At 38.9% G+C, this 13,655-nt stretch overlaps 1 protein-coding gene across 1 annotated transcript; it reads left to right on the top strand.

Annotated features, from left to right (window-relative positions):
• The first annotated feature begins 2,966 nt into the window (after nt 1–2,966).
• Nucleotides 2,967–12,476, top strand: DDX18 (DEAD-box helicase 18). Its single transcript, XM_015635417.3, has 14 exons — nt 2,967–3,153; nt 3,255–3,443; nt 4,414–4,548; nt 5,073–5,208; nt 5,547–5,647; nt 5,745–5,944; nt 6,032–6,146; nt 6,992–7,131; nt 7,331–7,492; nt 8,501–8,653; nt 9,313–9,426; nt 9,887–9,943; nt 10,927–11,104; nt 11,730–12,476. The coding sequence occupies exons 1-14, from the start codon at nt 3,036–3,038 to the stop codon at nt 11,870–11,872; spliced, it is 1,941 nt and encodes a 646-aa protein (XP_015490903.1). The 5' UTR covers nt 2,967–3,035; the 3' UTR covers nt 11,873–12,476.
• Nucleotides 12,477–13,655: the final 1,179 nt, after the last annotated feature.

Here is a 13,655-nt window from a genome sequence, read left to right as displayed (position 1 = left end):
CTAGTTCAGAACTTTTAGCTGAATGGTGCAGATGTTTATAAAATGCATCAGTGTTGAACTTCATGTCCAACTCAAGATATCAAAAAAGCATTTTTTCAGAAATTCTGATTTCTGAAAACAAAACTTGTCTTCTTTAATTTAGGTGTATTCCCAAAATCCTATACTTAAAAATAACTACACACCTTTGTTTCACGATATTTTCTAGATGAGATTTTGGCACCTTATGTATAAATTACCACCTTCTACTTGAAATGATACAACTGAAATCAATTACTACCTCCGTGTTACATTTTACTCAACACAAGTTAGTTTATGGTAAGTAGGCAAAAGAAATCTGAATTTGGCTTTAAGGATGAATTAACTCTGGGAGATAAAATACTGACATAGGAAGCCCATTAAAAACATTCATCTTCAGAAACAAATTCAGAGCATCTCATATGGACCTGTTCAGCTCTATAAAGGTTTCACTCACACAAAACATGTTTCCCTACAAACTTTCCTGCGAGATCATGTGCAGAAAATTTGAGACATTTTGACAACAACTCAATAACCATTTGAGAAAATCCTATTGTTAGTAATGATTGCCTGATAACTCAAGCAATTAGGAATGAATGTATTGGACAAAAATGACACTTGTGCTAGAGGGGATACATACACTATCTAAGAAATGCCAAAATTCAGAGAAAAACTATTAACATGAGTTAGTGGTTTAAATTACTGTCTAGACTTGTCACAATAATATTATCATTATTATCTTCTTTTTTTTTTGTGTGTGTGTGTGACTTTCCACAATAACAGCTTAAAACAAATAAATGCTAAAAGAAGGAAGCTCAAAAACACATTTTGAAGTTTCCAGAGAAGCACATTTGTTTGTTAACTCTAAGTAACATGTTTTGCAAGATACTGAGAGAAAACAATTTTGGACCTCATGATAATTTGCCACATAAAAAACATCTGTCATTTCTGAATTCTTATACAGAATGCCCTGACATCTGTGTAAACAGATGAGTGAGTATCTTTTGTCTATGAAGTTTTCCTTGTGTGCCATGGTGATTGCAGCCAACAGACACAGCAGGTCAGTGGGATCTGACATAACTTTTCCGGACAGTTTATCAATGTGGGCCTCGTGCCACACTAATGCAATTTCACGAAGACTTGCCAAGTCAGCCAGAACCCAGAATGGACACTGAGGTGAGTTCTTTATAAAGGCTTTTACCTGACCAGAGTTTCCAGGTCCTAATTCTTAGAAGAGCTGGGGGTATGATGACGAGGGTGAAAGTAAAAATAGTGATGATCTTGGAACTACTGGTTAAGATGGGAACATGAAGACCATGCCATGCCCAAAGGACATAACTTTGTCCTCCCTCTGTACATTAGTGCTAGCTCCCTGCTGTCCAGATCTTTATACATTTTATCTGCACAATGACCATATTCTAGAAAGAAACACTGCCCAGGTTAAATCTGGATCCAAACAGTAAACCTAGTCACAACTATATAAATCAGTACAGACTAGGAAGAGCAAACCCATGTCTACTTAAAAATACATTCTGCAAATGCAATATAAGATAGCCAGGGAGAAAATACGCACAGAATCTAGCAGTATGAAATGCTTGATATTAAGCAGGTAAAACTGAGTTCTTTTGGAGTCTGTACCAAAAGCCTTTCTTGCTGAGGATGGATCAGTCTAGTTTTAAATGCAGCTGATGGAAATAGCAGTAATCCATTCAGCTTATTAAAGCAGTGGCCAGACACATTTTCCAGTCTCTGAAAGTCTGGACAGGATGGCATAGTTCACAGTCTGAAGCTCTGGCAAGAAAAATTTAATTTTCATCCTGGTGATCCAAACGACCTATGCAAGACAAGAATTACAGACGGCGAAAAATTGCTTTCGTTACTTAATATAGAATTAGTTTCGCAGTTTATTCTGTGTTTCAGCAAGGTATCAAGGGCCGAACCTTAGTCAGTTTGCGGTCTCGGGTCTCTCGGAAGGCGCTGGTTTCTGGTCTCAGGTGGCAAAGCTGCGGCACATCCCTGCGCTGTCTGTGCCCTCTGCTCTCAGGACGGAAGGAGCAGGGAAGTGACTCTTCCCCTGTGTTTGGCACTGGTGATGCCACAGCTCGAGTGCCGTGCCCGGTTCTGGGCCCCTCAGTCGCAGGACACCGAGGGGCTGGAGTGAGAGCACAGTGAGGCAGTGAGGCTGGGGAAGGGGCTGGAGCACAAGTCTGATGAGCAGCGCTGAGGGAGCTGAGGGTCTGTTTTTTAACCTGGAAAAAAGGAGGTTCAGGGGACCCTTCTGCCCTCTACAACTGCCTGACAGGAGCAGGCAGCCGGGGGTTCAGGTTCTGCTCCCAGGGAACCGAGACAGTACAAGAACACATGGCCACAAGCTGCGCCAGGGGAGGTTTAGGTTGGATATTAGGAGGAATTTCTTCACAAATTGTGATCAAACATTGGAATGAACTGCCTGGGGAGGTGGTGGATTCACCACCCCTGGAAGTCTTTAAGGAAATCCGGTACATGGCACTCAGAGCCTACACTCAGATGTAGTCGACATAGTGATTTTGGTCGTCGGTTGGACTCGGATGATCTCAGAGCTCTTTTCCAACCTGATTCTTCTGTCTCTTACTCCCGTTCAACACTTGTAAGCACGGATGGAGGGAGCACCACAGGGCAGACGGTGTGTTGTGAGCCTAGGGGGTCTGTGTGGGACACGGCGGGCCTCCGCCTCAGGGAAATGCGGGACGTATTCCGCTGAGGTGGCTGAGGCGCGGGGCCGGAGCGGAGCAGGGAGCAGAGCAGGGAGCAGGACAGCGACCGGGCCGGGAGCAGGACAGGGATCGGGGCGGGATCGGGGCCGGGAGAAGAGCAGGATCGGGGCAGGGAGCGAGGCGGACCTCGCGCTGCGCTGCCTCCGCCGGTCCCCCAGAGGGCGCTGCCCGGTTCCCGTGAGGCCCCGCGGGCGGCGGTTCCGGCGGGTCCGGCCGCGGCCTCCCCACGTGTGCCAGGAGCGCGGGGTTCCCGCTGCCGCCGCCGCGATGTCGGTGCCGGCTGCTGCCAGCAACCTGCCCATGCGGCTGCTCCGCAGGAAGATCCACAAACGCAACCTGAAGCTGCGGCAGCGCAACCTGAAGCTGCGGGCGGCCCAGGGGGCAGGTAAGGGCGGGGGCGCCGCCGAGCCTCTCCCGGGCTGAGAGCCGGCGGAGCCTAACTTTGTGTTCTTTCCCCTGTGTCTTCCTTCTGTCTCCGCCATGCAGTGCCGAACGAGGGGGCTTCTCAGGGACCCCCGGAGGAGGAGGAGGTGGAGGTGGAGGAGGCGGCGGTGCCAGAGGTGGATGCAGCGGCCGAAGAGGGCGCAGAGCCTGTGGATGCAGCCGGACCCCGAAGCGGAGAAAAGAAGAAAAAGAAGAAGAAAAAGAGAAAAGCGGCGGCCAATGGAGGAGATGGTGCGTGCTCTTAGCAAAGACAGCGTGTCTCCCAGAGCTGAGTCTGGGAGACCCCACAAGCGCCTCCTTAGGGCTCCCGCCGCGCCGGGGAATGTTAGAAATGCCATGTGCCGGTCAGGTGTGCGTTTTAAAGTCCTTGAGATCTAAAGCTTTACCTGTTTCATTCCAGCTGCGATATTTGATTAATATTAATTCGTACTAGTAGCCAGTTAATTTGTTCCATGGGATTCTGCTTTGTACCGTTGATTGGATGTTTTGCTTGTGTATTATTCAAATATATGCCCTCTTGTTTCAGAGCTCTGGTAGATGGGTGCTCTCTGTACTTGGCTGTGCAGCCAATACAGCCTTTTAGCAATATGTCCAGCCTTTGGCAACATTTATATATTATGAAACTGAATTATACTGGAAATCAACCAAAAAACCCAAGAAATAACCACACAAATACTGCTAGGTTTGCATATGTTTTTATGCATATATATTTATAGATACTTATATAGACGTACGTGAGGAATAGAGGTTTATAAATCGTATTTGATTTTTGGGACACGCATCATGGTTATGCCAATGAGGAGATGCTTTTGCCTCTGAAGATTCAAGTACCTAAAATGCAAGTTTTCATATATCCTGAGCACAAATGGTGTGGGATATTTAGTGTCTGCATTTCAGATGTAAAAGAATTTTGTAACTGGTTTAAGGACAATTTATCTTGCTTCCACACTATGATATATATCAAGCTACATTGTTTCACTATGCAAACTGGGCTGTGTGGAAGGAACTTTGGGATTTTTTGCTCTGTGTCTCAGAAAATTCCATAGGATCCTCGTCTCTTCTCCCTTCCACCTAATGGAAAATTGTGATCTTTTTATGTGGTTTACAGACTAAAGGAAATTCAGTCTGTGGACCAACTTTACATGATAACCGTGACCTTTGTATTTCTAACTGACTTGTCTTCTGTAAAATAACGCTCCAGATACAGAAACCAAAAAAGCAAAAACAGAAGAAGATGATTGTGCAGAGGTAGAAGATGGAGATAAGCAGGACTCTGGAGAGAAAGAAGTGGAAGAGGAGGAGGATGAAGTGCCCAGTTTGCCACTAGGTGTAACAGGTATCTTGTGTTCTCTATTTCATTCACAGGCAAAATTCCAAGATCTAACACTTTCCTTCCAGAGCAAGTTGCAGTTTTCAAGTGAGCTTTGTGAGTCAGGAGTTTGAATACATGATGTGACACTGGCAGCTGTACAGCTCTCACCCACCTACTGTTCTTGGAAATCTGCATTATATACACACCCATTGGTCCTACCATTACTAGTGCAAGTGTTTTTTAAACCTATATACACACATGCTTGTCTATAAAGGAAGAGGTCCATGAATAGCAAGCTGGAGGCGTAGAACTAGTAAATCTGACAGAAGAAGCAGTGCATTCATCTTCATTCTTATTAACTCGGTGTAGTTTTCTTATGAACTCATTAATACAGAGTATTTTTCCAGTGTCATTGGATTTTGTGCAGAATGCAATAAGAAGTCCTTTGATTTTTTTCGTATAAGTCAATTTGATCTGGTTAATCTCAGATGGCAGAGGAATTAGAAGAAATAAGTTCAAATATTTTTCATTTTGTCCCTCACTTTCAGGTGCTTTTGAAGACAATTCCTTTGCTTCCCTGGCTGGTTCTGTCAGTGAGAATACATTGAAAGGCATAAACGACATGGGATTTACACACATGACTGAAATCCAACATAAAAGTATTAAGCCTCTTCTAGAAGGCAGGTAAGAAATAGGGCTTTTTAGTCACTCTAATGACCCCAAATGTTTTGTAAACTTTGCTGGCAAGCTACATATATGAATGATAAAATCAAATCATGGAATCATTAAGGTTGGAAGAGACCTCCATGATCATCGAGTCCAGCCTTTCACTGACTGATTGCTGTGACCTGCCTGCCAGCAAGCTCCACTTCTTAAAGTGGAATACCAACTCCACTTCTTAAAGCTTTTTCTCTAGGTCTTCTTTAAGCTGTGTTAGTTTTTACTTTGTCAGCAGAGATCAGATTGTTCTTCTCTCAATATAGTCAACTAAATACTTCTTTTTCTAACATTGCTGCTTACAGGGATATTTTAGCAGCTGCAAAAACAGGCAGTGGAAAAACACTTGCGTTTCTCATTCCTGCAGTAGAGCTCATCTACAAGCTGAAATTCATGCCTAGGAATGGTAAGGCTCTTCATTTCACTGAGTTTTACTGTAAAGCAGCCATTTAGGGCATTGGATGGGTTGTAGCTGACTCCTGTCTAATTGATGTATTTTTTAGGAACTGGTGTTATTATTCTTTCTCCTACTCGAGAGCTGGCTATGCAAACCTACGGAGTTCTTAAAGAACTTATGAATCATCATGTTCACACCTATGGTCTGATAATGGGGGGCAGTAATAGATCAGCAGAAGCACAGAAGCTTGGAAATGGAATCAACATCATTGTAGCAACACCGGGAAGACTGCTGGATCATATGCAGGTAGATAGAATATTGATGTCTAATCTTGTTATTAAAACATAATAAAACTCTTTTTCCTGTCTGACTGTGAGTTTGTTAATCTTTTAGAACACTCCAGGTTTCATGTACAAGAACTTGCAGTGTTTGGTAATTGATGAGGCAGATCGAATTTTGGAGGTTGGATTTGAAGAAGAAATGAAACAGATCATAAAACTTTTACCAAGTAAGAAAAAAAATCTCTCTCTTCCCTGGAAATCACTAGACTAACATTATGTCTTCTTTCTGACTCAATTATTATAAGAGAAGTCATTAATTTTTATAGTTCTGTAAATTGACTTCATAGCCGTGTTCTTACTCAGTCCTTTTTTTCTGCTAGCCAGTATATATTACTTGTTGAACATCATTTATCTGAAGAACAGAGTTTTCAAATGCTATTCAGAGATATAATTCTGTAAATATAAAATCCTTTTAGTTTAACATCTCTATTTTCTCATTCATCTTCCTTTGTTTATTTCCTGCAATTCATTATTTCCTAATAAGGTTTAAATACAAGGAAAAAGATCTTCTGACTTGCAGTTCAATCTTTTTTGACACCTCCAAGACCAGTGTCTTGAAGAAGCTTAAGTATTTACCTTAAATTTCTATTTTCCTAATTTTTTATTTAGCTATTCCTTGTAATTGATGTATTAAACACAATTTGAATTGTTTTTTTAAACAATAATATTGTAGTATTCATGGGAATTAATTTAGAATTAGAAGATGGATCTCTGTTTAAGTTGTTGTTTTGTGTCTAAATTGGATTGCAAATGATTATTAACATTTTTACAGAGAAATACAGAGAAAGAACACTGTATTTTGATAGCAGTTAGGATTTTGGGGGTAGGGACAGCTGAAATAAACATGGTGTACACCCTATATAATACAACTACACCTCTTTGTCAGTAGTAGTGTGTTTGAGTTAGAATTTAATTGGAAGATTTGCACAAGGAAGTTTGCAGTTAGAGATTTTACGACTTCGCTATTTGAATTTTTCTTTAAAAAGTGAGGCTGTCTTTCAAATACTTCCAGAGCGCAGACAGACGATGCTTTTCTCTGCCACACAAACCAGAAAGGTTGAAGATCTGGCAAAGATCTCTCTGAAGAAAGAGCCACTGTATGTTGGGGTTGATGATAACAAGGAGACAGCAACAGTCGATGGTCTGGAGCAGGTAAGACAAACATTAGTGGGAGGGTTGAGATCTCTGAACACACCAAGCCCTGTGGTTTTTTTACTTGGGATGTTTCAAATGTATTTCACTGTTTAACTATTTGGTGAGGTTTTTTTCACACAGTAACCCTGATGTGTGTTACTAAAACACAAGTTTGCTCCTTACTAATTTTATTTTAAAATGTTGAAAATTTTTGCAGGGTTATGTGGTGTGTCCATCTGAAAAAAGATTCCTTCTGCTCTTCACATTCCTCAAGAAGAACCGGAAGAAGAAACTGATGGTATTTTTTTCTTCATGTATGTCAGTCAAGTACCACTATGAATTACTCAACTACATTGATCTGCCTGTTTTGGCCATTCATGTAAGTATCTTATTCATTGATTTATTTTTTAATTATTCTGATAACACCTGTAAGCTGTTACTGGCTTTACGTTTGCCTGGTTTGTTTCAGTCCAGTTTCTGATAAACAGACACCCTGCTCACCAAACTGATGATGGTCTTGATTAGTCTGTAGAGGAAGGAAATAAAGATTATGTAATAACACTTCAGTAATCAGACTTGCTGTTTTTTGAACCAGCACTGAACACTGATATTAATTTATGCTCTCTGTGTATCAACATTTCTGTTTTATTCCAAGAAGTTACCTTTCACAAACACTAAAATTCAATATGTGGGGCAAGTTTCTTGTCAGAAAAATCCAGAGTCTCATGTCTGAAGTATTTGATGCTTTTCCTAAGGCCAAGGTGATGTTTGGATTTATTTTTACGTATTTATATAACACATAAATATATAAAACATAATATTTTTATATATATTTATCTATTATATAGAAATATTTTATGTCTAATATATATAATTTTTTATTATTTTTTAATGCCAATTCTTACCATTTGGATCAGTACTGTAAATTTTTTGTCAAAACCACAAAATGCACAGTCTGGAACAAAGAACTGACTGCAAGTCTATAAAACAGTTACAACTAACCACAAATAATCCTTTTTTATTATGCTTTGGGGGGAAATTTCTTGCTATTTTTCGATGGAACTGTGACAAGTATCAGTTTTGTTTGGTTGTTTGCTTTTTTCACCTGTAATCTGTCTAACATTGCTAGACTTGCTAATGTCCTTTTCCTGAACTTGAATCATGTATGTTGTGCTCATAAGAAGAATGTTTATGCAATTTTTAGTGTTTTGGGAGCTACATTGTAACCTGAGGGATGACACTTCTTGTAACCCTGTGCCTTTTATTTTTTCCTTTGTTTCTTCACTGCAGAATGGTCCTGCTTGGTCTGTACACAATTTGGAAAGATATCTCAAATAATTTTTTTCTTATTTGGTATTTCATCCCCAGTGTATTTGTTTCCTTTCAGGGCAAGCAGAAACAGACCAAACGTACTACAACGTTTTTCCAGTTCTGTAATGCAGAGTCTGGAATATTGCTGTGCACTGATGTGGCTGCCAGAGGATTGGATATTCCTGAGGTTGACTGGATTGTCCAGTATGACCCTCCAGATGATCCAAAGGTAAGTTAAGGAAATAGACAAGTCTCACAGCAAGAAATCAAATTCTGACTACAAACTTAGTTGCAGAGAAGAGCTGAAACTGCTGCTTGGCAGAGGGCAGGATTCAGCCATGGTCATATCCAGCTGCTGGTTTCTTTCACTGCCTTTCACCAGCTCCTAGGAAATGCTGCTCCTAGCCAAGACCTTTGTTGTCTTCTCAAGAATTGCATTTTAAAATATTGTTTGTGCTGTGAAATTAAAATCTAATCAGCTAAACAATCAAACACTTCTCCAGAGAAGTGTGAGTTTACATATGCATCCCTGAGCTTTTCCAGTTGAAATTTGCATTTTGTTTAAAGATAGTATTCTTACTTGAATAAAAGTCTACTGTAAACAAGGGAAATTCAAAAACCTCCAAAATCAAGGTTTAGTTTTCAGTTACTGCAGACTAAGATTTTTTTTCTTTAGTAAAAGATAAAATGCTTTAGTCAAGGGCTCTGTCTCAGCCAGCTGTTGCTTTGCACCTTCAGCACCTGTGTTCCCTTATCCATGTGTCAGTGCCAAGAAAAAGTCTTACCAAATAGGGAAAGATGCATTACATTATACTGAGGTTAACTTTGGTGTATTTTTGTTGATTATTAAGACTGCCTGACCTTGTTGCCTGTTATTCTTTCCAAAAGGAATATATCCATCGTGTTGGTAGGACTGCCAGAGGAATAAATGGTAGAGGACACGCTCTGCTCATTTTACGACCAGAAGAACTGGGCTTCCTTCGTTATCTGAAACAAGCCAGGGTAAACTTCTGTCTGCATTTATTTTTTTTTTACTGTACATTCAGTTTTTAAAGGCAAAAACTGTTAGTTTGTTTTGTTTTTTCAAAGATCAGTTTAATTTTGTTTCATTCCAAAAGAAGCAGAGTCTTTTTCTAAAGGTAATAATTTTAATAGAACTGCAGAGTTTCTTGGTTGCTCTCCTTATAGACTTGTTTTGTGACTTTTAACTAAAGTGATTTAACTTCTAAAGCAAAAGAGGTAAAAAATGGTGTTATACTGAGTGTCTCTATTACTCTGGCTTAAAGGAAGCGATAATACTGTCATATTGATGTAAAGGCACTTTACAGATACAGCTGTAGTATTAAAAAAATCTGTTACCTAGCAGTTTCTTTTCTATTTGTCCTTGGTCTTAAACACATTCACTATATTTACACAGTGTAAATAAATACTTTGGTATTTCATTTCTTTTTTTGTTTTTAAGGTACCGCTAAGTGAATTTGAATTCTCTTGGTCAAAGATCTCAGATATCCAGTCTCAGGTATGACATGTTTTTATATTTCAACTACTTTGAATATCTGTATTATAATTTGCATGGAGAATGTTGCAGTCTATAACTCCAACTCAAAAATACGTGTGCTTGTTTAGGAATTGTAGTATATAATCCTATGTGTGTTTTTAATTAGCTGATTTGAATAAAGCCCAACATCAGCTAAACTTCTTTTGTGCTCCTGTGCTACAAAAATAGCCAAGGAACACAGAGTTGAGTGGAATAGCATAGATAATTCTGAAGATGTGAATTTTTATTGTTGATTACCTCTGTGAATCATTCTTTTGATAAGAGTTCTGTTAAGTTTCTTTAGAGTAACTTGAATTTAAAATAGCAAGTACAGGAAGCAGTGAAGACAGTCCTTACAGAGAGAGATTCCTAATTAAGCATAATCAGGAAGAAATTATGCCTAATGTAGCTTTTTTTTCAGAATGCTGAATTAATGTACGTTAAACATCAAATGAAACCCTGGGATCTAAGGAGTATTGGGAATTTGGCCTACATCAAATAAAATGTATTAGTCTACCCTGGTGTATCTGCATTTTTGGTTTAGAATTAAAACTGCTGATTTCACCATGCATTGCCACACCAGACTGTGCACAGAATTGCATGGAATCACACAGTTCAGCTGTCAGGCTGGCAGTTCTCATACACATGGTTTCATGGGGTAGCTGCAGGTGTGTTGTCCTTGATTAACTTATTTGGGACAACCCAGTTTAATATTTCTGTAAATTTTCATATTGCTAAGCCTTTGTTTGTGCTGTAACTCAGCTTCAGGCCTTTGTGTCCCTCTTCTTGTCTACAGAAGCATTTTTACACCTATATGTGCATTTTGATGTCCCAGGGCAGTTTTGCTGAAGTGAGGAGTTAATGTCATTGCCACTCACACAGTAAAAAATGTCTGAATATAATATATAGACTTTTAACAGCCATAATTGTTTGTGTCTCTTTTGGTTTTCTTGTCCCCTCACCAGCTGGAGAAACTGATAGAGAAGAACTACTTCCTTCACAAGTCAGCCCAGGAGGCTTACAAAGCTTACATCAGAGCTTATGACTCCCATTCTCTGAAGCAGATCTATGATGTGAATAATCTGGATCTTCCCAAAGTCAGCCTTTCATTTGGTTTTAAAGTTCCTCCATTTGTTGACCTCAGTATCCTTTTATTCCAGTGTTTCAAAGCTGAATTTCTGCATTATAAATGTTTAGTGCAACTTGCTGAATTCCTGTGGTACCTCAAGTTCTGCTGTTTCGTTGTTGGGGTTGGAGTTTTTCTGCTAATAATCATAGAAATGCATCATGCTCAAACAGCACTTTTCAAAGAAAATGTAAATATTTGAAATAATATAACTGCAAAAAATGCCTACAAACATCTCTTTTAGCACATGTCCATGCTATAAAATCTTCAATTGCTGTTGGGTAGATTATGGGATGCACCCATGTTCCAAAGTATTGTTCTCCTCTATGAAAAATAGTTTTCATTGAAATGTACTTGCTTACATTTGGAATATTGGCATAGATGGGCAAGAGCAGGAACTAGAAAACTGTGTCTAAATTACTGTCAAACCTGACTGGATAGAATTTGAAGCAGCAGTGCATTGAACAGTTTAATTGGACAGCTGGAGGAGTATTTAGAACCACAGGCACAAAGTTCTCTGTAATTAGGCAGCTCTGCTTTTTGTGTAATTTTTTTTTTTCTCACATCAACAACTCTTAGTAAACCCAAAATGCAATATTTCAATTTACTCCTTTTTAAGTTCTTTAACCAATAAAATTTCAGATGTGAACAGCAACCATGGCAGAAGACTGCAGAAAAGAGGCGGAGGTGGGGGATTTGGCTACCAGAAGGCAAAGAACGTCCACAAAGCAAAAATCTTCAAACACATCAGCAAAAAATCTGACAATCGGCAGTTTTCTCGTTAATTATGGTCACTTAAATGCCTTGTGGCCTTGGAGTAGCCTACCTTGATCAGAACCATCTGGCAGTTACTTCCAGTTTAAACAGCTCCTTTTCCATTTTTAGGTCTCTTTAAGAATTTATTTTTTTTTTCTGGGAACATCTTTTATTTTTCACTTCAGGAAGAGTCTTCAGAACTGAGATTAAAGGAGAATATGGCCAGCGAATTTTGCCATACTCTTGTAAGGAAGATCATTTAAATTAAGTCAATACTACAGAGATATTTTTATTAAAGAAAGGAATAATACTTTTATGTTTTATAGAAGAATTTGCTTTACACTTACCCTTCTTTCTGTGCATATCTCTGAAAATTCTTAGAGTGGACAACATAAGGACATTGTGAGAAAAAAAGCTTTTGCTCAGATGAATCATTGCAAGAGATTTTAATGCTACAGAACTCTGCTTTGGCCATCAAATATACTGAAGAATATAGAAGATTCCTTTATAACTGAACCATGGATGAATAATCAAGGCTGTATGAGCTTGTGAATAATTTCAGACACAGTATCTGTATAACAAGTACAGTGTCAACAATAAATCTCTTGCATCAATTCTGGGACATGACTGATACTGGTTTAATGTGGTGATGGTAATAATGGTAACACTCTAGTGAAATACTTGGTTTTCCTTCATGTTCAGTTTCAATCTGAATTTATTAATCTGGTGATATCTAGTGTACTCTGCAAAGGATTAAGGAAAGCAGATTACATAAATTAAAGCACTCAACCCAGGTAATGTTTTTTAAGATGCTTCATAACCTTGATGCAGTGAGAAGTTCTGCAGTTGTATCTTGCAAATTACAAAAGAGAATTGCTTTCAAGTCTTAGTACATCAGATCAGCAATGAGCAAAGTCAAAGATATGCCACAGGACTGGTAGGTGAAGAGACTCAATAAGTGAAAAGGTGAAATGGGATATAAACTGGAAGGGTATTTTGAAGGAGGAATATAAAAAACTGAAATGGAAGAGGGTGGAATACACATCACAGACAAGAAAAAATTTAGAGGCTTCAGTACAAGAAGAATACACAAGTTGGGTAAGAGTAATTGTATTACATATATTATTTCCAGCTTTCTGCCATTGTAGCAGTAGGTGACTGCTCTTATGAGGCTACAGTGGTGGTGGGAAGTGGTTACAAAGTGTTCACATGTCAAGGAAAGACTAATATGTCACAAAATCCAGAAATGTGGGCCATATGTGATTACAGTAAAAGAGCTTTTAATTTACAAAAGCATAAGTAGTCATTCCAACATAAATTGGACTCTTATTTCTTAGGTCTTCTGAGGTAGCATGTCAGATTTAAAACTGATACATGCATTGAAGTATTTTTTAAAAAATCTGTGGACTTTTCATCCTTGGTGAAAGCAGATGAGGAGAAGTAATAGGACCATTCTGTTTCTAGTGCTTCCACCCTTCAGAACTGAGCATTGTCTGGTTTTCCCTCTTACGAAATAGCTGACTTTAGACCCTAATGGGCTTTTAAGATTTTTAATGTCAAAGTAACTTTGTTATTAGAATTCGAATGTCTTGTGCTTCTAAGCTTGCAATGAAATAGCAAAATCTCCTCTGAAGCATTAGCAGTGCTAAATATGATGCCAGTCTCATTGAGTTCTAATCTTTGATTCTGGGTTTTCTGATAAATTTATAAATAATAGATGTTAAAGTAATTTTCATGTCTTTATTAATAGCACATCTTAGGAGTTGTCTCTGAGATCTACATCATCATACAGTTTAAGGCTTCTGTTTATAC

This window comes from Parus major, chromosome 7 (genome assembly GCF_001522545.3).
Source record: "Parus major isolate Abel chromosome 7, Parus_major1.1, whole genome shotgun sequence".
NCBI lineage: Eukaryota > Metazoa > Chordata > Aves > Passeriformes > Paridae > Parus > Parus major.
The sequence above is the reverse complement of the archived record's forward strand: the minus strand, read 5'-3'. Positions and strand labels throughout refer to the sequence as shown.